A 24,535-nucleotide genomic window follows, 5' to 3' on the forward strand; every position below is an offset into this window, starting at 1 on the left:
AGAAGAACCTTTAAAAGAATCTAGGAATGTTAGCGAGGAAAAGGAAAACCATGACAGTGTTTAAGTCATGGATGACTAGAGAAGAGAGTATTTCAAGACAAAGGGAACTGTCAATTGTGATACAACTGCCAACGGGTTGAGTAAGATAAGAAATTAAAGTGCCCATTTTGGACTTAGTGACAGAGACATCATTGGTAACTTTGGCATGTGCAGTCTCTACGAATTGGTGCAGGGAAAGGGGAAGAAGGGAAAGCTCAAATGTAATAGGCTAAAAAATAAGCGGGAGGTTAGGAGATACAGATACTAAACACAGACAATTCTCTTAAGAAGCTGGATATGAAGGTAAAGAAAAAGAAAAATAAAGTTATAAATAAATGGAAAATAGAAAAAAATTTACTGTATCTAAAATAATTTCTTTGTACTTAAAGTTTCGTCTTTCTTTTTTTAAGATTTATTTATTATTTAGTTATTTATTTTATTTATTTTTGGCTGCATTGGGTCTTAGTTGCGGCACGTGGGATCTTTGTTGAGGTGTGCAGGATCTTTCATTGCGGCGTGCAGGCTTCTCTCTAGTTGTGGCGTGTGGGTTTTCTCTTCTCTAGTTGTGGTGCACAGGCTCCAGGGCACAAGGGCTCTGTAGTTGTGGCGTGCGGGTACCACAGCACACGGGCTCTGTAGTTTGCAGCATGCAGGCTCTCTAGTTGAGGCGCGCAAGCTCAGTAGTTGTGGCGCGCGGACTTAGTTGCCCCGTGGAATGTGGGATCTTAGTTCCCTGACCAGGGATTGAACCCGCGTCCCCTGCATTGTTAAGGAGGATTCTTTACCACTGGACCACCAGGGAAGTCCCTAAAGTGTAGTCTTGAAGATACATTTTCATGGAATCTACAATTGCATCTTCAGAAAGTCTGTCTTGGAGATGAAAAGCCTAATTCAACATACGCACATCTCTTCCACTGCCCAAAAGATTATAATACACTATCACTAGTCTTCCTTAGGCAATTCTATGGCAAACAGATAAATTACTGTGTTGCTGCTAGAGGGCTTAAGGAATTTTCAAGTTTAGTAGATAGCTGAGAACATACTTCTGAGTGCTGAGAAATTAAAGAAAAAACATCTATCGGATATTTTCCACATCAATAAAATTCAACTCCTTAAACTGGTTTGACATTTGGCTTAATGCTGGACGTAACCTAAGATTCTCTATCACACTTACCCGTTGTTGGTGAACAATATTTTTGTGCTCCCGTGCCACACGTGTGGCCCATTTCCGAGCCTCTTTGTTTAAACTGTGCTCCTCTGTGGTCCCAGTTTCTGATTCTAACTGTCGGCTCTACAACACAAGAGAGAACAGAGAGAAAAGTACTGTTATCCTTATTGAAATCACTACCATTTTGTAGGTAGACCAGAGGGCCTTCACTTTATCAGCACTCAAAACAGGAGGCATGCTCCACTACTGTGAGAAGCAATGTCTCATGTCACAGAAGATTAGCAGAAGACAAAGAGGATGGTATGAAAACCGTAAATGACCACAGATTTTTGTCTTACATTGCTGAACATTAAAGCTTCATCTCTAACTGTAGCATGATCCATTTTGGGTATAAAGCAAGCTAGCTAAGCAAAGAAGAAAAAGTATTTATGCCAACCTACTATGACACTAAAATAGTTGCACAGACAAAATGGAAACAACTCAACAGTTTCAATGGGATTAAAGAAAGAATCATTGCATAGAAGTGAAAAGAAAAATAAAACAATACAGTAACAGCGACACAACCTATCCATCCTCAAAAATATTGGGTTTAATTTAGTTATACTTACCACCAAACCTCAAACTAGCTTTTGTCATTCTTCTGGGCCTTAATGTCATCTCAAAGATAGGGGTGCTAGATCAAATGATTACTAAGGGTTTCTTCTTGCCCTAAAACGCTATACCCATATTTCACAAAGAACAAACTGCAAAATCTAACTAAACAAGAGTAATAGTTAACCACTATTATGCAAGGTACTGTGGAAAGTGCTTCACATAACTTTTATAACAATCTTATGAGACGGGTCACACAGCCATTTTATAGAAAAGGAAATCAAGGCTCAGAGATGTTAAATAAAATTTCCAGTGTGCGCCAGATATTCAATGTTACAACTTCCGATTCCAGAATTAGAGCTCTTAACCATTAAACTATTTTAACTTTCTCTAAACTCTTAAGAACCCATGAAAAAAATCTTTATTAAAATAACTAGGAAAGAAAATAATTTTTTAAAATATGAATTATCCAAAGATGATTTTAATACAAAAAGCAAAATTTTAGAGTGGAAAGATCTTTAAAAACTGACTTTTGTGGGACTTCCCTGGTGGTCCAGTGGTTAAGAATCTGCCTTCCAATGCAGGGGATGCAGGTTCGATCCCTGGTCGGGGAACTAGGATCCCACATGCTGCAGAGCAACTAAGCCTGTGCGCTGCAAGGAAAGATCCCGCGTGCCCTGCGTGCACAACGCAGCCAAAAGTAAGTAAATAAATAAATATTAAAAAAGAAAAAAAAAACCCAAACTGACTTTTGCAAGGTCACATAGCTCAAAATTGGTAAACAGGATTTGATAAATTGGATTACAAATTTAATATTTTTGTTGGGGGGACTGTAGGCAAGGTTGAAAACTTTTACTCTATGCAGACATTTCAGCTAAAGCTAGATTATATAATGATAAATGAATTGAAACATATCTAAATCTAACCAACTTTACATTTACATTTTAAACTGATTCATTCTTTGGGCTATTAGGGAACCAACTTTCTTATTATATTTATTTGCAAAAGGATCTAGGCATTTACATTTATATCTGTCCTCAGAAGCCAGGGTTTAAAAAGTTAAACCCTGGATGAAGATGCAAATGTGATCTATAGGATGTATGGTAGAAAGGTATACTCTGAAGAGCCCAGGTACAGGTTTTTAAGCCAGATAAACCCAGTTTTAATCCTCTCTATGCCATTTATTAGCTTCATGATCTTAGGCTGTTAGTTAATCTGTATCTTAGTTACAGCCGAAAATTGGTGAAAATGCCACCTATCTCATAGGGGTTATTTAGGGCAAAACAAGGTCATATTTTAAACATTCTCTTATGGTATATACGTAAGCATCCAATAGATGGTAACTGCTAATGTTAAAGACCCAACAGAAAATTACTTGAAACAAAAAATTTTGTCATTACGGTTAATAAAAAAGTCCAAATAATTCCCAGGTTCTTGATAGCCCAAATAATGAACCAAAAACAAGACCGAAGATATAATGAAAGGATCTCAAAGAGAATGAACTTACAGAGCACAGAGTAGATGAGAAAGAAGGCAACTGATAGAGAAATTTAATTTTTATTACTGAGGTACATTTTAGGAACTGGTAAATGGGTCTAAAAATGTGTGCTGGCTGCATGGCCAACGTGCCCATACAGAATCTGTACCTTTTTACTGAGTATTATCTGTGCTTAAAAGCTGGAGAAATAAAGATAGGGCTTTTTTCTCATTCCCTATGGGTTTACTATTACTTAGGAGTGCCCAATGATCAGAACAGATCACAATTACCACTGACTGGGAGATGTGACTTTGGGACCCTCTGGGCAGGGAATAATAACACATAACTAAAATTCAAGTAAATTGATCTTTTTCATGAATTCTGAAATCAAGCCATGGAAAAACATGGCTACCTATAATACAGTTCTAGACAAATGAGAATTCCATACAAGGCAAACACAGCCCAGGGTACTAAACAATACATAGAGAAATGTTCTAATGCCACTCTGGAGATCAAAGATGAATATAAATCTGAATCTAGTAAAGATCATTACCTTTTAAAATGGTGGTATCAGTAGTGGTTGATTCCAGCAAAGGAATGCTAGTGACTGCTTCTTTTTAAAATGCTGGCTAATTTAATCGTTGGTTCATACTTTTAACACTTTTCCTTTACCTCTTAAAAGTATAGTTAAAATACATAAAGGAATAGTAACATATAGGCTATTAAGCACAATAATTTAAAGAACATTGTTATTTTCCTGAAGCAGAACATGAGACTTTAACAATTAAGTATCAAACAGCACTGTAGCCTATCTCTGGAAAAGTGCACTTATTTAACTTGATTATTTTTAAAGAGGCATATATTATAACATAACAATTCTCAGAGTAATAGTAGCACAAAAATAATTCAAATAAATTACAAACTGAAGAGAAATGCTATAAAAGGAATTTCCTATCGACTTTTAAATGTAGATTAGGTAGTTTTTTATTAGTCTGTCAGTTTGGGTTATTTGATAAGTTAGGTCAACTAAATGTGATTCTTGAAAACTCTGGAAACATCAGATTTGAAAAATCATACAAACTTTAATAAAAAATTTCAGAAGCAGATAGGTCTTTTCCTGGAAAATAAATGTCAATCCAAACACAAGCCTATGATTTTGAGTACTGTTCCCTCTGGTTGGAATAACTCCCCTATAATTTTTTGTCCACAGACAAATTCCTAGTTATTCTTCAAATCTCAGTTCAAGTCCTTGTTCTCTGTGAAATCTTCCCTGACTTTCCCAGATAGACTCAGTGGCTCCTTCACTTTAGACATATCTCCATTATATTAATTTATTAATTTGTTAGACATCTACTGAGTGGCTACTGTCAGGCCAACATCACATTATACTGTGACTGCTGCATGTATGTTTCCTATTTGTCTTTAGGCAATCTGAGGCCTCGAAAGGATACATTTCCTGGCATCTAGCACCATGCCTAATAGTACACAGAATGCCCTCAGTAAAGGCTGGTAAACATATAACCTAAAGTGAGGGGCAGGCCACCAGATTATTAGAATGGTGCCTTCAGGGGGACAAGAGAATAAACATACTGAATTAGAATCAGTTTCTAATGGATGAAGGAAAGTATTTTGTGTAGGGAAGAACAGGATGAACAGAGGAGAAGGGGGACTAATTTACTGAGTACCATGTATTTTAATACAGGTTCTCAAAGCTCACTTGAGGATTGAGATCTCTCTCCCACTTGTAAAACAAAAGGTCTCTTTCTTCATGTTTAAATTCTCACTACAAAATCCACTCAAAATGGATGACTAAGGAAGGAATTTTTTTTGAATCTCCCAATTAAGGAATTTTTATACATTTTATTTTGTGAAATTTATTTGTTCTTTAAAAAGCAGCCATTAGGGAGTCACCGGGCCCGCACGCTCTTTGGAGGGAAAGCCCGCAGCCTCCGCCAGGTGAACTGGGAAGCAGACTCTTGAGTTCACAGCCGGCCTGTGGTTTTTGCATCTCATCAAGGAGCTCCTCCTCATACAGCCGTGTGGATGACAGGCTCTTGGTGCTCCAGCCAGGCGTCAGGGCTCTGCCTCTGAGGTGGGAGAGCCAAGTTCAGGACACTGGTCCACAAGAGACCTCCCAGCTCCACGTAATATCAAACGGCAAAAATCTCCCAGAGATCTCCATCTCAACGCCAAGAGCCAGCTCCACTCAACGACCAGCAAGCTACAGTGCTGGACACCATATGCCAAACAACTAGCAAGACAGGAACACAACGCCATCCATTAGCAAGAGAGGCTGCCTAAAATCATAATAAGGCCACAGACACCCCAAAACATACCACCAGAAGTGGACCCGCCTACCAGAAAGACAAGATCCAGCCTCATCCACCAGAACACAGGCACTAGTCCCCTCCACCAGGAAGCGTACACAACCCACTGAACCAACCTTAGCCACTGGGGACAGACACCAAAAACAACGGGAACTACGAACTTGCAGCCTGCGAAAAGGAGACCCCAAACACAGTAAGTTAGGCAAAATGAGAAGACAGAGAAACACACAGCAGATGAAGAAGCAAGGCAAAAACCCACCAGACCTAACAAATGAAGAGGAAATAGGCGGTCTACCTGAAAAAGAATTCAGAATAATGATAGTAAAGAGGATCCAAAATCTTGGAAATAGAATGGAGAAAATACAAGAAACATTTAACAGGGACCTAGAAGAAATAAAGAGCAAACAAACAGTGATGAACACAATAAATGAAATTAAAAATTCTCTAGAAGGGATCAATAGCAGAATAACTGAGGCAGAAGAACGGATAAGTGACCTGGAAGATAAAATAGTGGAAATAACTACTGCAGAGCAGAATAAAGAAAAAAGAATGAAAAGAATTGAGGACAGTCTCAGAGACCTCTGGGACAACATTAAATGCACCAACATTCGAATTATAGGGGTCCCAGAAGAAGAAGAGAAAAAGAAAGGGACTGAGAAAATATTTGAAGAGATTATAGTTGAAAACTTCCCTAATATGGGAAAGGAAATAGTTAATCAAGTCCAGGAAGCACAGAGAGTCCCATACAGGATAAATCCAAGGAGAAACACGCCAAGACACATATTAATCAAACTATCAAAAATTAAATACAAAGAAAAAATATTAAAAGCAGCAAAGGAAAAACAACAAATAACACACAAGGGAATCCCCAGAAGGTTAACAGCTGATCTTTCAGCAGAAACTCTGCAAGCCAGAAGGGAGTGGCAGGACATATTGAAAGTGGTGGAGGAGAAAAACCTACAGCCAAGATTACTCTACCCAGCAAGGATCTCATTCAGATTTGATGGAGAAATTAAAACCTTTACAGACAAGCAAAAGCTAAGAGAATTCAGCACCACCAAACCAGCTTTACAACAAATGCTAAAGGAACTTCTCTAGGCAGGAAACACAAGAGAAGGAAAAGACCTACAATAACAAACCCAAAACAATTAAGAAAACGGTAACAGGAACATACATATCGATAACTACCTTAAATGTAAATGGATTAAATGCTCCAACCAAAAGACACAGACTGGCTGAATGGATACAAAAACAAGACCTGTATATATGCTGTCTACAAGAGTCCCACTTCAGACCTAGGGACACATACACACTGAAAGTGAGGGGATGGAAAAAGATATTCCATGCAAATGGAAATCAAAAGAAAGCTGGAGTAGCAAGTCTCATCTCAGACAAAATAGACTTTAAAACAAAGACTATTACAAGAGACAAAGAAGGAGACTACATAATGATCAAGGGATCAATCCAAGAAGAAGATATAACAATTGTAAATATTTATGTACCCAACATAGGAGCACCTCAATACATAGGCAAATACTAACAGCCAAAAAGGGGAAATCGACAGTAACACAATCATAGTAGGGGACTTTTTAACACCCCACTTTCACCAATGGACAGATCATCCAAAATGAAAATAAATAAGGAAACACAAGCTTTAAATGATACATTAAACAAGATGGACTTAATTGATATTTATAGGACATTCCATCCGAAAACAACAGAATACACATTCTTCTCAAGTGCTCATGGAACATTCTCCAGGATAGATCATATCTTGGGTCACAAATCAAGCCTTGGTAAATTTAAGAAAATTGAAATCGTATCAAGTATCTTTTCTGACTGCAACGCTATGAGACTAGATATCAATTACAGGAAAAAATCTGTAAAAAATACAAACACATGGAGGCTAAACAATACACTACTTAATAACCAAGAGATCACTGAAAAAATCAAAGAGGAAATCAAAAAATACCTAGAAACAAATGACAATTAAAACACGACAACCAAAAAAAAAAAAAAAAAAAAAAAAAAAAAAAAAAAAAACACGACAACCCAAAACCTATGGGATGCAGCAAAGCAGTTCTAAGAGGGAAGTTTATAGCAATACAGTCCTACCTTAAGAAACAAGAAACATCTCAAATAAACAACCTAACCCTACACCTAAAACAATTAGAGAAAGAAGAACAAAAAAAACCCAAGGTTAGCAGAAGGAAAGAAATCATAAAGATCAGATCAGAAATAAATGAAAAAGAAATGAAGGAAACGATAGCAAAGATCAATAAAACTAAAAGCTGGTTCTTTGAGAAGATAAACAAAATTGATAAACCATTAGCCACGCTCATCAAGAAAAAAAGGGAGAAGACTCAAATCATTACAATTAGAAATGAAAAAGGAGAAGTAACAACTGACACTGCAGAAATACAAAGGATCATGAGAGATTACTACAAGCAACTCTATGCCAATAAAATGGACAACCTGGAAGAAATGGACAAATTCTTAGAAATGCACAACCCTCCGAGACTGAATCGGGAAGAAATAGAAAATATGAACAGACCAATCACAAGCACTGAAATTGCAACTGTGATTAAAAATCTTCCAACAAACAAAAGCCCAGGACCAGATGGTTTCACAGCCAAATTCTATCAAACATTTAGAGAAGAGCTAACACCTATCCTTCTCAAACTCTTCCAAAATATAGCAGAGGGAGGAACACTCCCAAACTCATTCTACGAGGCCACCTGATACCGAAACCAGACAAAGATGTCACAAAGAAAGAAAACTACAGGCCAATATCACCGATGAACATAGATGCAAAAATCCTCAACAAAATACTAGCAAACAGAATCCAACAGCACATTAAAAGGATCATACACCATGATCAAGTGGAGTTTATCCCAGGAATGCAAGGATTCTTCAATATATGCAAATCAATCAATGTGATACACCATATTAACAAATTGAAGGAAAAAAACCATATGATCACCTCAATAGATGCAGAGAAAGCTTTCAACAAAACTCAGCACCCATTTATGATAAAAACCCTCCAGAAAGTAGGCATAGAGGGAACTTTCCTCAACATAATAAAGGCCATATATGACAAACCCACAGCCAACATTGTCCTCAATGGTGAAAAACTGAAACCATTTCCTCTAAGATCAGGAACAAGACAAGGTTGCCCACTCTCACCACTATTATTCAACATAGTTTTGGAAGTTTTAGCCACAGCAATCAGAGAAGAAAAAGAAATAAAAGGAATCCAAATTGGAAAAGAAGAAGTAAAGCTGTCACTGTTTGCAGATGACATGATACTATACATAGAGAATCCTAAAGACGCTACCAGAAAACTACTAGAGCTAATCAATGAATTTGGTAAAGTAGCAGGATACAAAATTAATGCATAGAAATCTCTTGTATTCCTATACACTAATGATGAAAAATCTGAAAGTGAAATTAAGAAAACACTCCCATTTACCACTGCAACAAAAAGAATAAAATATCTAGGAATAAACCTACCTAAGGAGACAAAAGACCTATATGCAGAAAATTATAAGACACTGATGAAAGAAATTAAAGATGATACAAACAGATGGAGAGATATACCACGTTCTTGGATTGGGAGAATCAACATTGTGAAAATGACTATATTACCCAAAGCAATCTACAGATTCAGTGCAATCCCTATCAAACTACCACTGGCATTTTTCACAGAACTAGAACAAAAAATTCCACAATTTGTATGGAAACACAAAAGACCCCGAATAGCCAAAGCAATCTTGAGAAAGAAAAACGGAGACGGAGGAATCACACTCCCTGACTTCAGACTATACTACAAAGCTACAGTAATCAAGACAATATGGTACTGGCACAAAAACAGAAATATACATCAATGGAACAGGATAGAAAGCCCAGAGATAAACCCACACACATATGGTCACCCTTATCTTTGATAAAGGAGGCAAGAATATACAGTGGAGAAAAAACAGCCTCTTCAATAAGTGGTGCTGGGAAAACTCGCCATCTACATGTAAAAGAATGAAATTAGAACACTCCATAACACCATACACAAAAATAAACTCAAAATGGATTAAAGACCTAAATGTAAGGCCAGACACTATCAAACTCTTAGAGGAAAACACAGACAGAACACTCTATGACAGAAATCACAGCAAGATCCTTTTTGACCCACTTCCTAGAGAAATGGAAATAAAAACAAAAATAAACAAATGGGACCTAATGAAACTTCAAAGCTTTTGCACAGCAAAGGAAACCATAAACAAGATGAAAAGACAACCCTCAGAATGGGAGAAAATATTTGCAAATGAAGCAATTGACAAGGGATTAATCTCCAAAATTTACAAGCAGCTCATGCAGCTCAATATCAAAAAAACAAACAACTCAATCCAAAAATGGGCAGAAGACCTAAATACACGTCTCTCCAAAGAAGATATACAGAGTGCCAACAAACACACGAAAGAATGCTCAACATCATTAATCATTAGAGAAATGCAAATCAAAACTACAATGAGATATCATCCCACACCGGTCAGAATGGCCATCATCAAAAAATCTACAAATAATAAATGCTGAAGAGGGTGTGGAGAAGAGGGAACCCTCTTGCATTGTTGGTGGGAATGTAAATTGATACAGCCACTATGGAGAACAGTATGGAGGTTCCTTAAAAAACTAAAAATAGAACTACCATATGACCCAGCAATCCCACTACTGGGCATATACCCTGAGAAAACCATAATTCAAAAAGAGTCATGTACCACAATGTTCATTGCAGCACTATTTACAATAGCCAGGACATGGAAGCAACCTAAGTGTCCATCGACAGATGAATGGATAAAGAAGATGTGGCACATATATACAACGGAATATTACTCAGCCATAAAAAGAAATGAAATTGAGTTATTTGTAGTGAGGTGGACGGACCTAGAGTCTGTCATACAGAGTGAAGTAAGTCAGAAAGAGAAAAACAAACACCGTATGCTAACACATGTATATGGAATCTAAAGAAAAAAAAATGGTCATGAAGAACCTAGGGGCAAGACGGGAATAAAGACACAGACCTACTAGAGAATGGACTTGAGGATATGGGGAGGGGGAAGGGTAAGCTGGGACGAAGTGAGAGAGTGGCATGGCATATATACACTACCAAACGTAAAAGAGATAGCTAGTGGGAAGCAGCCGCATAGCACAGGGAGATCAGCTTGGTGCTTTGTGACCACCTAGAGGGGTGGAATAGGGATGGTGGGAGGGAGGGAGACGCAAGAGGGAAGAGATATCGGGACATATGTATATGTATAACTCATTCACTTTGTTATAAAGCAGAAACTAACACACCATTGTAAAGCAATTATACTCCAATAAAGATGTTAAAAAAAGAGTAGCCTTTAAAAATGAAGTACAGGGGCTTCCCTGGTGGCGCAGTGGTTGAGAATCTGCCTGCCAATGCAGGGGACACGGGTTCGAGCCCTGGTCTGGGAAGATCCCACATGCCACGGAGCAACTAGGCCCGTGAGCCACAACTACTGAGCCTGCGCGTCTGGAGCCTGTGCTCCGCAACAAGAGAGGCTGCGATAGTGAGACCCGCGCACCGCGATGAAGAGTGGCCCCTGCTCGCCACAACTAGAGAAAGCCCTTGTGCAGAAACGAAGACCCAACACAGCCAAAAATAAATAAATTAATTAATTAAAAAAAAATTTAAAAATGAAGTACATTTACTCCTCAAATACATTTACATTGTACATATATAATATTTACTTCCCAAAGAAACCTAGCTGTGTCATCCTGGCTAATGTACTTAACTTCTTCTCTGGGTCTCAGCTTTCTCAATTGAAAATCAAGACATCTGAAGATGAGATGAAATCTCAGATCCTTACCAGTGCTGAAATTAATTTTAAGAGAACAAACAGGCTCATGCATTGGCTGTAAGCAGAGGGAACAGTGTGTTTCTCTGGATAAGAGACCCAGAAATTTTGCTATTCTACTGCTACTGCTCTGAGCTCCAATTTTCTTTTTAGCATTATCTGAGAGCCTCGCCTAACTCAAGAACAGAAGAGCCTCTGTAAAAATGATAAAAATATTCTTAAAACATATTTTTAATTTACTTGGAATTTTAAATTCATGACATAATTTTAGGAGGTACTGGAGATGAAAAACATAAAGACAAACCACTTGATGGGAGGTCGGGATGTCAAATTTCTGAGATGGTTAGGGAGTATAGATAATGCAAATATTAGATATCTATGATATACTACTGAATGAGAAAAAAAAGCTTAAATTCAAGTCTATTTTAAATCTACTTATATAAAGTTGTGTATCCGCATCTATGTAAGTAGGTACCTGCAGAGAGATGTTCAGAAGGATATTGACCAAATTATTACCAGTGGTTACCTCTGAACAGTGAGGGTTTAGGTGAAAACATTTTTTATAATTAGAAAACTATAAAGCTATGTTAATTTTAAAAAGGGGTATCATTTATTGACTATTTAAGCTCTGTGCTAACTGTTTTACATACATTTAGTTCTCAAAACAATACTAATAGGGACTCTTCTCAATTTATAGGTATGGAAATCTAGGCCCAAAAAAGGTATGTGCCTTTCTGAAGCCACTTAGCCAGTAAGTGCTGGATCTAGAGCTTGTATTGAGACCTCTCGAGATTCCTTGCTATTTTTTTTTTTTTTTAATAGGGAGCATTTTCTTTTTTCAAATTTTATTTATTTATTTTATTTATGGCTGTGTTGGGTCTTCGTTTCTGTGTGAGGGCTTTCTCTAGTTGTGGCAAGTGGGGGCCACTCTTCATCGTGATGCGCTGGCCTCTCACTATCGCGGCCTCTCTTGCTGCGGAGCACAGGCTCCAGACGCGCAGGCTCAGTAATTGTGGCTCACGGGCCCAGTCGCTCCGCGGCATGTGGGATCTTCCCAGACCAGGACTCGAACCCGTGTGCCCTGCATTGGCAGGCAGATTCTCAACCACTGCGCCACCAGGGAAGCCCCTCCTTGCTATTTTTATATGACCATACTGTCTCATTAATTATTCTATTTATCTAACGCCAATATTGATAACATAGATAGAGATAGTAATATTGAAAAAGACATTGCTAAAATACAAATCTCTTTTCAATGAAATTTTGTCTAGGCTTTTACTTAAATGTCAAGACATCTTTTGATTTAGGGACTTCCCTCGTGGTCCAGTGGTTAGGACTCCGCACTTCCACTGCAGGGGGCATGGGTTCCATCCCTGGTCAGGCGGGCGGAGAGCTAAGATGCTGAAAGCTGTATGGTGCAGCCAAAAAAAAAGAAAAGAAAAGACATCTTTTGATTTAATTTTGTTTTTAGAAAAACAAAAGCCAAACTCTTTCAAGAGTTTAGGAAGGCTTTCAGAGCCTAGCAATGTTGTTTTTAAAAATTACCAATCTTTTTAGAAAGTAATATTAAAATACAGTCTTTTCAAAATTTACAGTTATTAAATAACTTTAAAGAACTACACTACAGAGTGTTTTTTTTTTTTTTGGCTGCGCAGCTTGCGAGATCTTAATTCCCTGACCAGGGACTGAACCCAGGCCCTTGGCAGTGAAAGTGAGGAGTCCTAACCGCTGGACCATCAGGGAATTCCCGCTCATTCCAATATATTCTTGATATATTAGTCTTTAAGTCATCTTAACTGTTTTGTCCTTAGACAAAGATATGATTTCAGTTCATTTTAAGGTTAGCATAAGGGCATAGAAGGTTCAGACAGATATCTGAGCCTGCACACAGAAGGACAAAGTGAGTAGGGATACAAAAGCTGATTTTCACACAAGAAACATAGTCATTATTTTTCAAGTCTGTAACCAAAATATAACCATTTGAAAGAGAGAAAAAGAGATGGTCATGTATGATGAATGAAAACCACTAACAGAGTAAAATACTAGCATTCCAACCCATTTTCAAGAAAGATAATGTTAGGGTTGTCATGCTAATATCGTATGCCAGGAACAATCTTATTAACCCTCATTCAAGGGATCTGTACTACTTGTTTACTGGTAGATAAGAGATGTATTGTGCTAAATATTTGATCCAACTTATTCTTTATGAAATTTAATACTACACTGTTAATTATGTTAAGAAAGTTAATTATTATTTGTTCTCAGAAGGACCTCTTCAAGTAAAAAGCATCTGGATCTTCGTAGGCTATTGTATTCTTAGCACTCATGTTTATACAAGTTCACAGTCCTGTAATTTTGAAATCCAAAACGCTCTGAAAATCGTTAAGTTTTTTTTCTTTTTCTTTTTGGTAAGTTTGGAGCTAAAATTTGACTTGAACTAAAGAGAGGTTACTTATAGTTTTTATTTATTTCATTTGATGTGAATATTCAAATGTTTTATTGCAAAAATACTGTGTTTGATCACTGAGTACTTCCACACACCCTGCTCAGGGTGTTACACAGTATATGACAGATGGATTACCTTTCTAAAACCTGAAAGATTCCAAATTTTGAGACACACTGACTGAAAGTTTTTGATAGGAGATTGTGGATCTTTTTTTTTTTTTTTTTTTTTCCACACTGCACAGTATGTGGAACTTTCCCAACCAGGGATCGAATCCGTGCCCCTTGCAGTGGAAGTGCGGAGTCTCTACCACTGGACCACCAGGGAAGTCCGAGACTGTGGATCTTTAAGTCACATGTTTTGTAGAGAGAAGTGTAGAAGTGTTCCTTATGAGACATAATTTAACTTATTCTGATTTAACTATGCTTGGATAGCAGCACTTTCACTTAGAAGAGAAGTGGCAACTCATCCGGATAACTGGGTTGAGTGTGCCTTGTCTCTCAGGGGAGTAAACTGGAAGACAATTAATGTTGCTTGAGCTTTTGAACATTTCTGGAAAACCTTGGACAACTGAGGAAGAGGATATACAATTACAGTAAGGCTGGGCTGAGGAACTAATGAGAACTCTGAAAAAGGCATACCCTTCTCTTGTCTTGGCTTAGAAAACCAAAGGTAAATCTGAAAGGAGAATATGTCCCTGACATGAAAACAAAAGATTACAAAAAAACCTTGTGTCTGGTACTCTCTAGACGTATGTAGAGGCATGACTGGATGGAACAACCTCAAGAGGAGTATACCTTTAGTTTGGTAGCTCTAACAGAGACTTTGCTTTAAGAGCTATAATCACAAGGTATATTAAAAAAAAAAAGTGAACTTCCAGGATCCTTGCATGTCAGTACATTATCAAGGCATCTATGGAAAGCTCTGGATTCCTCTCAATGGCTAGAAAAGGCACCAGACTGGGAGAAAGATCTATTATATAGATGGTAAGTTTTCTATGAAAAGTAAGTCCTTTTTGAAAGGCTGAAGAACTTAGGACAGACCCTTTTGAACACTTGACTGTAGGTACTGCTGATTCTAGAAAGTGACACTCATGTCTATAATCAGGGTCTTTCATTTTTGGATACTGTTGCCAGTATATGTACAGAATGATGGTACCTATTTACCCATCAGGAGGATTTTTCATAAATTCTCTATCACAATGCTTTCATGATGATGAGCCAATGTTATATGCAATATAAGATTCCCATCAACAGAAAGAGCCACTTGTAACAATGAGAATTTTCAGGTAAATTCTCTGCATGATACATTGACTCCATGTAGTCTTTTATAGACAAGGGCATTTTTGCTAAATACTTATTTTTAAATAAATGCATAAAATGCCCCACGTAAATGAAACTTTAATGTGCAAAATCCTAATTACAGCAAGTGGTCTTCTTAATATAACTGTTAATCTATAGAAGGCAGAATTAAACATCAGAACTAGCAGTTCAAATAACAGGAAAAGATCATATGTTGGAAATTTGTCAGCTCTTTTCTCTTATCATTATCTGTGAGGATCTTTTTATTTGCAGTTCAGAGAAGGTAAAGAGGAAAAGGTCTTCTCATCCCCACCAGGAAGTCTGAGGGAAACGTTTCCTTAAGTTTTTCCTGCTTGTATAGGTCATACTTATCTAAGTTTTGTGGACGTGCATGTTTCTCGTATTATTTCCCATCCCAGGTTGACCTTGTCCTTTTTCATAGGATGTGAGGAAATGCTCCCTAAGGGTACACATCACTAGTTCTGGTAATGGAAGGGAGACACACTGAGATGTATGCAGGGCAGAGAGGTGCTGAGCAAGGCAAGTCATGTACTTATAAGAAGAATAAGAATGGACACTAATCGTTAGCTATTGGCTACTCTTTATTCCACACAGATTGCCTTTTAGCCTTAAAAACTGCTGAGAGGTTGGTGAGTTATGCCTTGTAGAATAAAACAGGAGAGCAGAAGTCCCAAGGGACTTTCAGTGATAGACTCAGTAAGGGAGTTGAGAACTGGGGGCCATGACTGCAATATTTTATAATCTTGGTAATGTCTTCTATATTTGATATGTTAGTATTTCTTATAGTAATTAGTGGCACAACCTAAAAAAAAATGAAATATGCCTGTCTTGTGGATAGAAAAAAAAAAAAAAGGCTGTCAACATTTATCTTCTATCTACTATGTGCCAGGCACTGAGTCAAGTTTAATTTTCAAACTCAATAAAGTATAGTCATTTCATACAAGGAAGCTGAATCAGAGAGGTTAAATATATATAAATATGTAAATAAAAATAAACACATAACCTCTTTTTTTAAAATTCCATATATATGTGTTAGTATACGGTATTTGTTTTTCTCTTTCTGACTTACTTCACTCTGTGTGACAAACCCTAGGTCCATCCACCTCACTACAAATAACTCAATTTCGCTTCCTTTTATGGCTGAGTAATATTCCATTGTACATATGTGCCACATCTTCTTTATCCATTCATCTGTCGATGGACACTTAGGTTGCTTCCATGTCCTGGCTATTGTAAATAGTGCTGCAATGAACATTGTGGTACATGTCTCTTTTTGAATTATGGTTTTCTCAGGGTATATGCCCAGTAGTGGGATTGCTGGGTCATATGGTAGTTCTATTTTTAGTTTTGTAAGGAACCTCCATACTGTTCTCCATAGTGGCTGTATCAATTTACATTCCTACCAACAGTGCAAGAGGGTTCCCTCTTCTCCATACCCTCTTCAGCATTTATTGTTTGTAGATTTTTTGATGATGGCCATTCTGACTGGTGTGAGGTGATACCTCACTGTAGTTTTGGTTTGCATTTCTCTAATGATTAATGATGTTGAGCATTCTTTCATGTGTTTATGAAGAACCTAGGGGCAGGACGGGAATAAAGACGCAGACCTACTAGAGAATGGACTTGAGGACGTGGGGAGGGGGAAGGGTAAGCTGGGACGAAGTGAGAGAGTGGCATGGACTTATATATACTACCAAATGTAAAATAGATAGCTAGTGGGAAGCAGCCGCATAGCACAGGGAGATGAGCTCGGTGCTTTGTGACCACCTAGAGGGGTGGGATAGGGAGGGTGGGAGGGAGGGAGACGCAAGAGGGAAGAGATATGGGGATATATGTATATGTATAGCTGATTCACTTTGTTATAAAGCAGAAACTAACACACCATTGTAAAGCAATTATACTCCAATAAAGATGTTTAAAAAAATAAGTAAATAAAAAAATAAAAATAAAAAAATAAACACAGCTAGCATATAGCACAGCCAGGATTTGACTCCAAAGCCCATGATTTCTCATTGTACAACACCTGTTTGAATGTCTAATACAAGTATGACCCATGTGACAGCTGAATCACTCTTCAACATAGAGAGCCTGATAAATGTAAATTCTCTCATTGGGACTTCCCTGGTGGTCCAGTGGTTAAGACCCCACGCTCCCAATGCAGGGGGCCTGGGTTCCATCCCTGGTCAGGGAACTAGATCCCGCATGCCGCAACTAAGAGCCCTCATGCTGCAACTAAAAAAGATCCCACATGCCACAACGAGGATCCCACATGCGGCAACGAAGACCTGGCACAGCCAAATAAATAAATATTAAAATAAATAAATTCTCTCTCATAGAATATCCTTTTTGGGGGGGAATAAAAATTTTAGGCTACAGGGCTTCCTTGGTGGTGCAGTGGTTAAGAATCTGCCTGCCAGTGCAGGGGATGCGGGTTCGAGCCCTGGTCCGGGAAGATCCCACATGCCGCGGAGCAACTAAGCCCATGCGCCACAACCACTGAGCCTGCACTCTAGAGCCTGCGAGCCACAACTACTGAGCCCACGTGCCACAACTACTGAAGCCTGCATGCCTAGAGCCTATGCTCTGCAACGAGAAGCCACCCCAATGCGAAGCCTGTGCACTGCAACGAAGAGTAGCCCCAGCTTGCTGCAACTAGAGAAAGCCTGCGCGCAGAGATGAAGACCCAACGCAGCCAAAAAAATAAATAAATAAAAATTTTAAAATTATTAAAAAAAAATTTTAGGCTACATTCCATATCCTTCTCAGAACAATCTTGTATTAAAAACTTTCATTTCAGTGAAGAAACATGAACTTTACTATTTCTAGAAAGATTTTTGACTTTCTGGTATCATCTGATACCAGAAGATATAAAGAAGAATAAAGAAAGGATACTTTAGAAATCAGTAACTCTATATGGAAATAGAGACATGGAAATATTTCAGTATTAACCATGAGCCAGCTACTAAATTACTACATCAGATGAAACTTGCCACTGATCACTGTCACTTGTAACCATCTTATGGCTAAACTAAGATTCCTAATTTAATTCTGTGGCTGTACAGAATAGAGAATTGTGACCTTATAAAATCATTTTGGCCAGTTCCTTTTGGTATATCATTTTAAAACATGACTCAAAATAATCATATATTAAAATAAAATGAAAAGGAATTTTGATTTACCAGCAGACAAAAGAAGATAAGCCAAAAAAACAAGAAGTGCAATAATTTCAACCCTTAATTAAATTCCAGTGGTAATACTGTGACTGTATGTTTTCAACTGGACATTTTTTACTTTTGTAGGGAAAATACTGGAATTTGAAATGGGTTATATTAAAAAGTTTTTTAAAAAAATGTTAAGATAATATACAAAAACCTTCAGAAGAAAATAAGTTACCTTTAATCATGGTGGTGACTTTAAAAGTCCTATGGCTTTCCTGAATGCATCTTACCTAAATCTAGATCAAATATTTATTGACTACTCATCTCTATATAAGGCAAGGGTATATACAAATTATACACAATAAATATCTATTGAGTGAATAAAAAATGTATTAAATCTATAAGGAGTTCAAAGTTCCTAATATAAATTATAAAATCCAAAATAAAATTAAGGAACAATACTGTCCTGCAGGGGGAATCCATCTGCAATTACCATATGACTGTCCTACTTGAAAACATTCCATAGTTCTCCATATACTACCATATGTGAAGCTCAAACACAAAATCTGGTTGCAACCTACATTTATGGTGTTGTTCAACACCTTCACCATACCAAACCTACTTGCTATTTCAAATACAGGTAATGCACTTTCAAGCTTTTCTGGCTCCAACACTTACTAGCTGAGTGATCTTGAGCAAATTTCCTAACCATAGTTTCCTCGACTATAAAATGAGTATTAAAAAGAGAACCTAAAATATGGGATTGTTGAGAGGGCTAAATGAGTTAATACAGGCAATGCAATCAGAAAAATATCTAGCATGAAACAAATCTTCAGTGAATTTCACCTATTATTTTCATTATTTTCAATTGTTATTTTCACTTCCTGGCATGTTGTTTTTCAATCACTGCAAAGTAAATTTCAATTCATCTTCAAGATCTAATCCATACTAAGAAGACAAACAATCTGATTAAAAAAGACAAAAGATATGAATAGACATTTTACCAAAGTAAATATATGAATCACTAATAAGCTCATTAGAAGAAACTCAACATTATCAGTCATTAGGTTAATGCAAATCAAAACCACAATGAGATACCATTTCACATCCTCTAGGATGGCTATAAGCAAAGAGATAGAGAGACAATAACAAATGGAAGTGAAGATGTGGAGAAACAAGAACCCATATACATACAATGGTAGTAGAAACACAAAATGGTAGCCACTTTGGAAAAGTTTGTCAATTTCTTAAAAAGTGAAACAAATTTACCATAAGACTCAGCAACTCAAGAGTATTGAAAACATATTCATACAAAGACTTGTACACAAATGTTAATATCGGCATTATTGATAACAGCCAAAAGTGGGTAACAACCTAAATGCCTATCACTGATGAACAGATAAACAAAATGTGGTATATTCATAACACTATTCAGTAATTAAAAAGGTACAAACTATTGATACATTCTAAGACATAGATGAACCTCAAAAACATGCTAAGTGAAAGAAGCAAGACATAAGGGACCACATATTGTATGATTCAATTTATATGAAATTTCTAGAAAACAGAAACCTATAGAGAAAGAAAATAGATTAGAGGTTGCCTGGGCAGGGGATGGGAATAGGGATTAACAGTAAACGGACGCGAGGGATCTTACTGGGGTCATGAAAATGTTCTAAAACTTACTTGTGATGATGGTTGTACAATTTGGTCAATTTACTAAAAATCAGTGAATCATATACTTGAAATGGGTGAATTATATGATATGTAAATATGGCTCAAAAAATTTGTAAAAAAATTATACTACATCAGGATGCATTAACTGTACCCATCAATGGACAGCAGGAGCACTCTATCATATACAGCACTTGCCTCATTATATTTTACTTATTTGTGTACATGTCAGTGAGCTCATCTAGTCCAGGCTCTTAACATGTAATAGCTATCCTCAGCCTCTATCTGAACGATTGGCACTCAGATGCAGTAGGGACTCAGTGTCTGTTGAATTAAAATATGCTCCAAAATAGGATAGGAACAATAGCAATTTCAGAAATACGACAGAAGATAGTGGCAATTAGTGCTTCCTACATGCCCTGCATTTACCCGGCAGGAGGAGTAAGTTAATGGGGCACTGACTGGCACTCTCCATGACAGGCTTTTCCAAGAGGAAACCAGAAAAGCAAGTAAACAATGGTTCCATTCTCATATGAAAGAACAGTACTAGTCCATACTGAGTAAAAACAATTATTTGGGATTTTATTCTTTGTGAGCAGTAAGAATACTTAATCTACAACAAAACAAAAAGTACATACAACAAATTTTACAGGTAAATACATTTTCAAAATGATTATTCTAAAGACTTTTTCCATGGTTGACAATCTGGGATGATTTTTACAAATGTGTGAGCATTTATCTTTTTCCATTATGAAAAAATTAACTGCTCCCCAAGTGCTGAACATTTCTTCTTAGAAAACAGAGTAGCATGTGGAAAGAACATTAAACTGCAATCAAGACATTAATGTGTCATTAATTCACTGTATGACTCTGGACAAGTCTCTTTTCCTTTCTAGGCTTCAGTTTCCTCTTTAATAAAGGCAAGTTAGCTCTAAGGTTCTTTCCAGCACTCCTGTTGAGGAAAACTAAGGTGCTTCAGACAAGATGACAAATGAGAAGCTCAATCTTTTCACTATAAACAGGAAAAGAAATCCCTAATTTATAAGGGAAAAACAGAAAGCCCCAGCTTATGCATTCAGTAGCCCCTTACACATATATTTATAACTTTCATTCCAATACCAGGTCCCACCCTTCATCAGCATGCAAACCCACGCACCCCATCCCTCCCACCCTTGACCCACACCCCCATATACCTCAGCTATGGTCATTCTCAGAGCACTGACAGGGGAGAGCTCAATATCCACCAGTTGGGCAGCTTTTAAACTCTGCCCAGTACAGATTGCACAAGGACAGAAAACAGCATACAGTTAGAATTTTAAGGCAAACAGGGACACACAGCTAAGAACATTTAGCACAGTGTTCAGAAACAATGAAGGATTTCAGGTTGTCATTGGGCTTTGGATGAGTGAGATGAGAGTCACTATTATTCTGATTTTCCTGAGGAAAATGGGCAAAGATAAAATAATCTCAAATTAGTCGCAATTTTAAGTCAAGCTTGGCAAACTTGTCCATACCCTGTATCCTCAGGACAATGTCTCCGAGTCATTAAGCAAAAGCTGATCGATAAAAAAAAGGCGCTACTATAAAGGGCAAGGGTTAATAATCTAGAGGGAAATGCTGATTCCCTACATTTCTTTATATAGCCACTAACAGGGCTACTTAAAATTTAGTAGGAAAAGTAATGAAGATATCTCCAGCAAAGGTTTCTATTAAACTGATACCATTAAACTCTGATATCATAAACTCCCCCGGTTTTGATTCTAGGTTTACCAAGACTTTACCAATACAACTTGACTTCCCTCTTGGCTTGCCTGCATTGAGAGAATGTGCTAGATATGCCAACATGTGTTTTCTCACCTTGTAGAAGTTAAATACCTTTTAAAAAATGTTATTAAATTAGTATTCTGGTTCTTTTTCTTTAATTAAAAAATGGCTATCATTTTTCATAGAGTAAACTCAAGGATAAAAATGTATGATTAATGATTGTTTTTTAAACACTGCCAATTTGGCATTCGTGTCAACACTTTAACATTCTAAGAAATCTGAAAGGAATTATAAAGGGTCTATAATTTTTAATAAAACCAGTAAAAATATTTGTATGCATATATTCATTATTCTATTTATTAATTCTATTCTGGTTAAAACTTAACCACTGGTTTCTTTGGAAGGGTATGCATGTGAAGAATTTCATGAATAGAAAGTATGTAATTTACATTTGAATTGAAAAAAATTTATTGAATATTTTTTTCTTTTTCCCTCAGTTTAGTTTTCAGATTTCCAGTAACTTGTTTTATGATTTAACCTTATTAAGCAGAAAGTTGTTAGCATAAAGATACTGGGCGTGTTAGTCACATTTTAGAAAGAAGAAATGTCACAGTTTCTCTGCATCCTCACAGTTTTGTTATAATATTGAGATACACTCAGTTTTTGTCTGTCTATTCCAAGGATAGTAGTTATTTAAGAACAAACATAGCTTAAAGACAAATGAAATGAAAATCTGGAATTCCCTTACAGTATCACTGTCACAAGGCTGGAACTGGAAGGGCTGGGGTTTGTGAAATACAGCATTCTCTTGTAAAAACAGCTGAAGATTATAGTCTCGTACCACCTAAAGAGAAAATAAAATATCTTTAAGTCTTTAATAAGGTTAAAATGTTCAATAATTGTGTTTTAAAGTTTAAGCTTTATTCTGCTGTTTTCTAAAAATGAGCAATCATCCAGTACTACATGGTCAAAAAGAAATTATAATTACAATTTTTTTTTTTCATTTTAGATAATAGTTGTTATCCTTGTGCCCCATTTTCTCAAGAATCTAAGTATGGAAAGTACTAGTTTAGAAACTAGCCCAGATTTGGGGACTAGACAATATGTACTATTTTAAGACTGCAAAAAGATGGCTATTACACAAAACGTTATTCTTTTGAACGGGGGGTAGGTGCAAATAGGGAAGCACATTAGTTTGTCAGGTCTCTCCCAGTTCTAAAGTTTTGTAGGCCTCTTAAAGTTTGCTTTATGGAGATTGCCATCTACTAGGAAACTGCCAAATAACCTTATACATAACACAAAATAGTATTTTTCTAGTACTTCTTGCCACCTTTTTAAGGAGGTTGTATTCTAATTACCATCTTAAAGCATACCAAGAAGACAGACTAGAAAGGAATTTATAGAGAAGGGGAATTCTAATACACATAAAGTAACAAAACAAATAGCACAGAAAGACAGTCATCTAAAAAGAATTCATTGTATTATATACTCTGGGAAAGAGTGGAAATCAGCAACATTTGATTGTGCAGAAACCCATTTTCTATTTTGCTACACTGCTTACCCTTGACTCTTCTTTCATTTGCAGTATATAACAGCTCATTAGCACCTCTGCCAGAGGATGGGCAGAAGAAGGAAGAAAAGTTTAAAGCAGCTCTGTGGCTATACTTTAGTAGTCCTGGGAAAAGAATTCATTCAGGAGATGGAGAAAGTAGGAGGTATATTCTGCATTTTATTTACCAGCACAACCCAATTCTCTATTGCTCCTCTGCACCCCCACCCCCATTCAACAACCATTTACTGAGAGAGCTTATCAGGCCTAATGTTAAATGCAGCAGAGAGGGGGAATACACAGAGGAATAAATATGAATAAAGTCAATATCTTCAAGGAACTTATAATCTAGAAACTGGGAGAACTAAACAGATTACACAATTAAAATACACTATCAAAGTATGTAGAAGGTACTAGGAGAGCACAAAAGATGGTGCTATTTAATCCAGACTGAAGGGGTGGGATGGAGGAAGGAGTGGTTGAAAAAAGGGAAATGGGTTTTTTTCTTTTCCTGGATTCCAGTTTTAAGCTAGAGTAGCTGTGAAAGCTCTTTTTTTTTTTCTTTTTAAAATTATTTATTTATTTATTGGTTGGTTGGTTGGTTGTGTTGGGTCTTCGTTGCTGCACACGGGCTTTCTCTAGTTGTGGAGAGTGGGGTCTACTTTTCGTTGCGGTGTGCGGGCTTCTCATTGAGGTAGTTTCTCTTGTTGCGGAGCAAGGGCTCTAGGCCCGCGGGCTTCAGTAGTTGCAGCACGCGGGCTCTAGGGTGCGTGGGCTTCAGTAGTTGTAGCTTAGTTGCTCCGCAGCATGTGGGATTTTCCAGGACCAGGGATTGAACACAGGACTGCGCCACCAGGGAAGTCCCCTGTGAAAGCTCTTGACACAGCCCTGAGACACAGCCTCACTAGTCACCATGCAGAAAAAAGCTAAGAGGATCATCCTTCTAGTTGCTAAACCTATCCTCTCAAGCACCACAAACCAAACTTCCTTTTCTTTCTTTCTTTCCTCTTTTTCTTTCTTTCAAGGGAGAAGTATCAACCTTTTTAAATTTTTAATTTTTTGTTACGGAACATTTCAAAGTAGAGAGAACAGAATAATGTATCCCCATGTACCTACCACCCAACTTCCAAAAACACAAATTCTTGTTTCA

The 24,535-nt window shown here is 37.2% G+C and overlaps 1 protein-coding gene across 1 annotated transcript in view; it reads right to left on the reverse strand.

Moving 5' to 3' along the window:
* The window catches only part of FCHSD2 (FCH and double SH3 domains 2), a 313,606-nt gene that overhangs the window by 50,854 nt on the left and 238,217 nt on the right, over positions 1-24,535 (reverse strand). Inside the window, exons 10-11 of the mRNA XM_007173694.2 lie at positions 22,585-22,680; positions 1,214-1,330 (exon numbers count right to left, since the gene is read on the reverse strand). Coding sequence (XP_007173756.1) covers positions 1,214-1,330; positions 22,585-22,680 — 213 coding nt within the window. The remainder of the gene's footprint in view (positions 1-1,213; positions 1,331-22,584; positions 22,681-24,535) is intronic.

The sequence above is a fragment of the Balaenoptera acutorostrata genome, chromosome 9 (assembly GCF_949987535.1).
Source record: "Balaenoptera acutorostrata chromosome 9, mBalAcu1.1, whole genome shotgun sequence".
Classification (NCBI taxonomy): Eukaryota; Metazoa; Chordata; class Mammalia; order Artiodactyla; family Balaenopteridae; genus Balaenoptera; species Balaenoptera acutorostrata.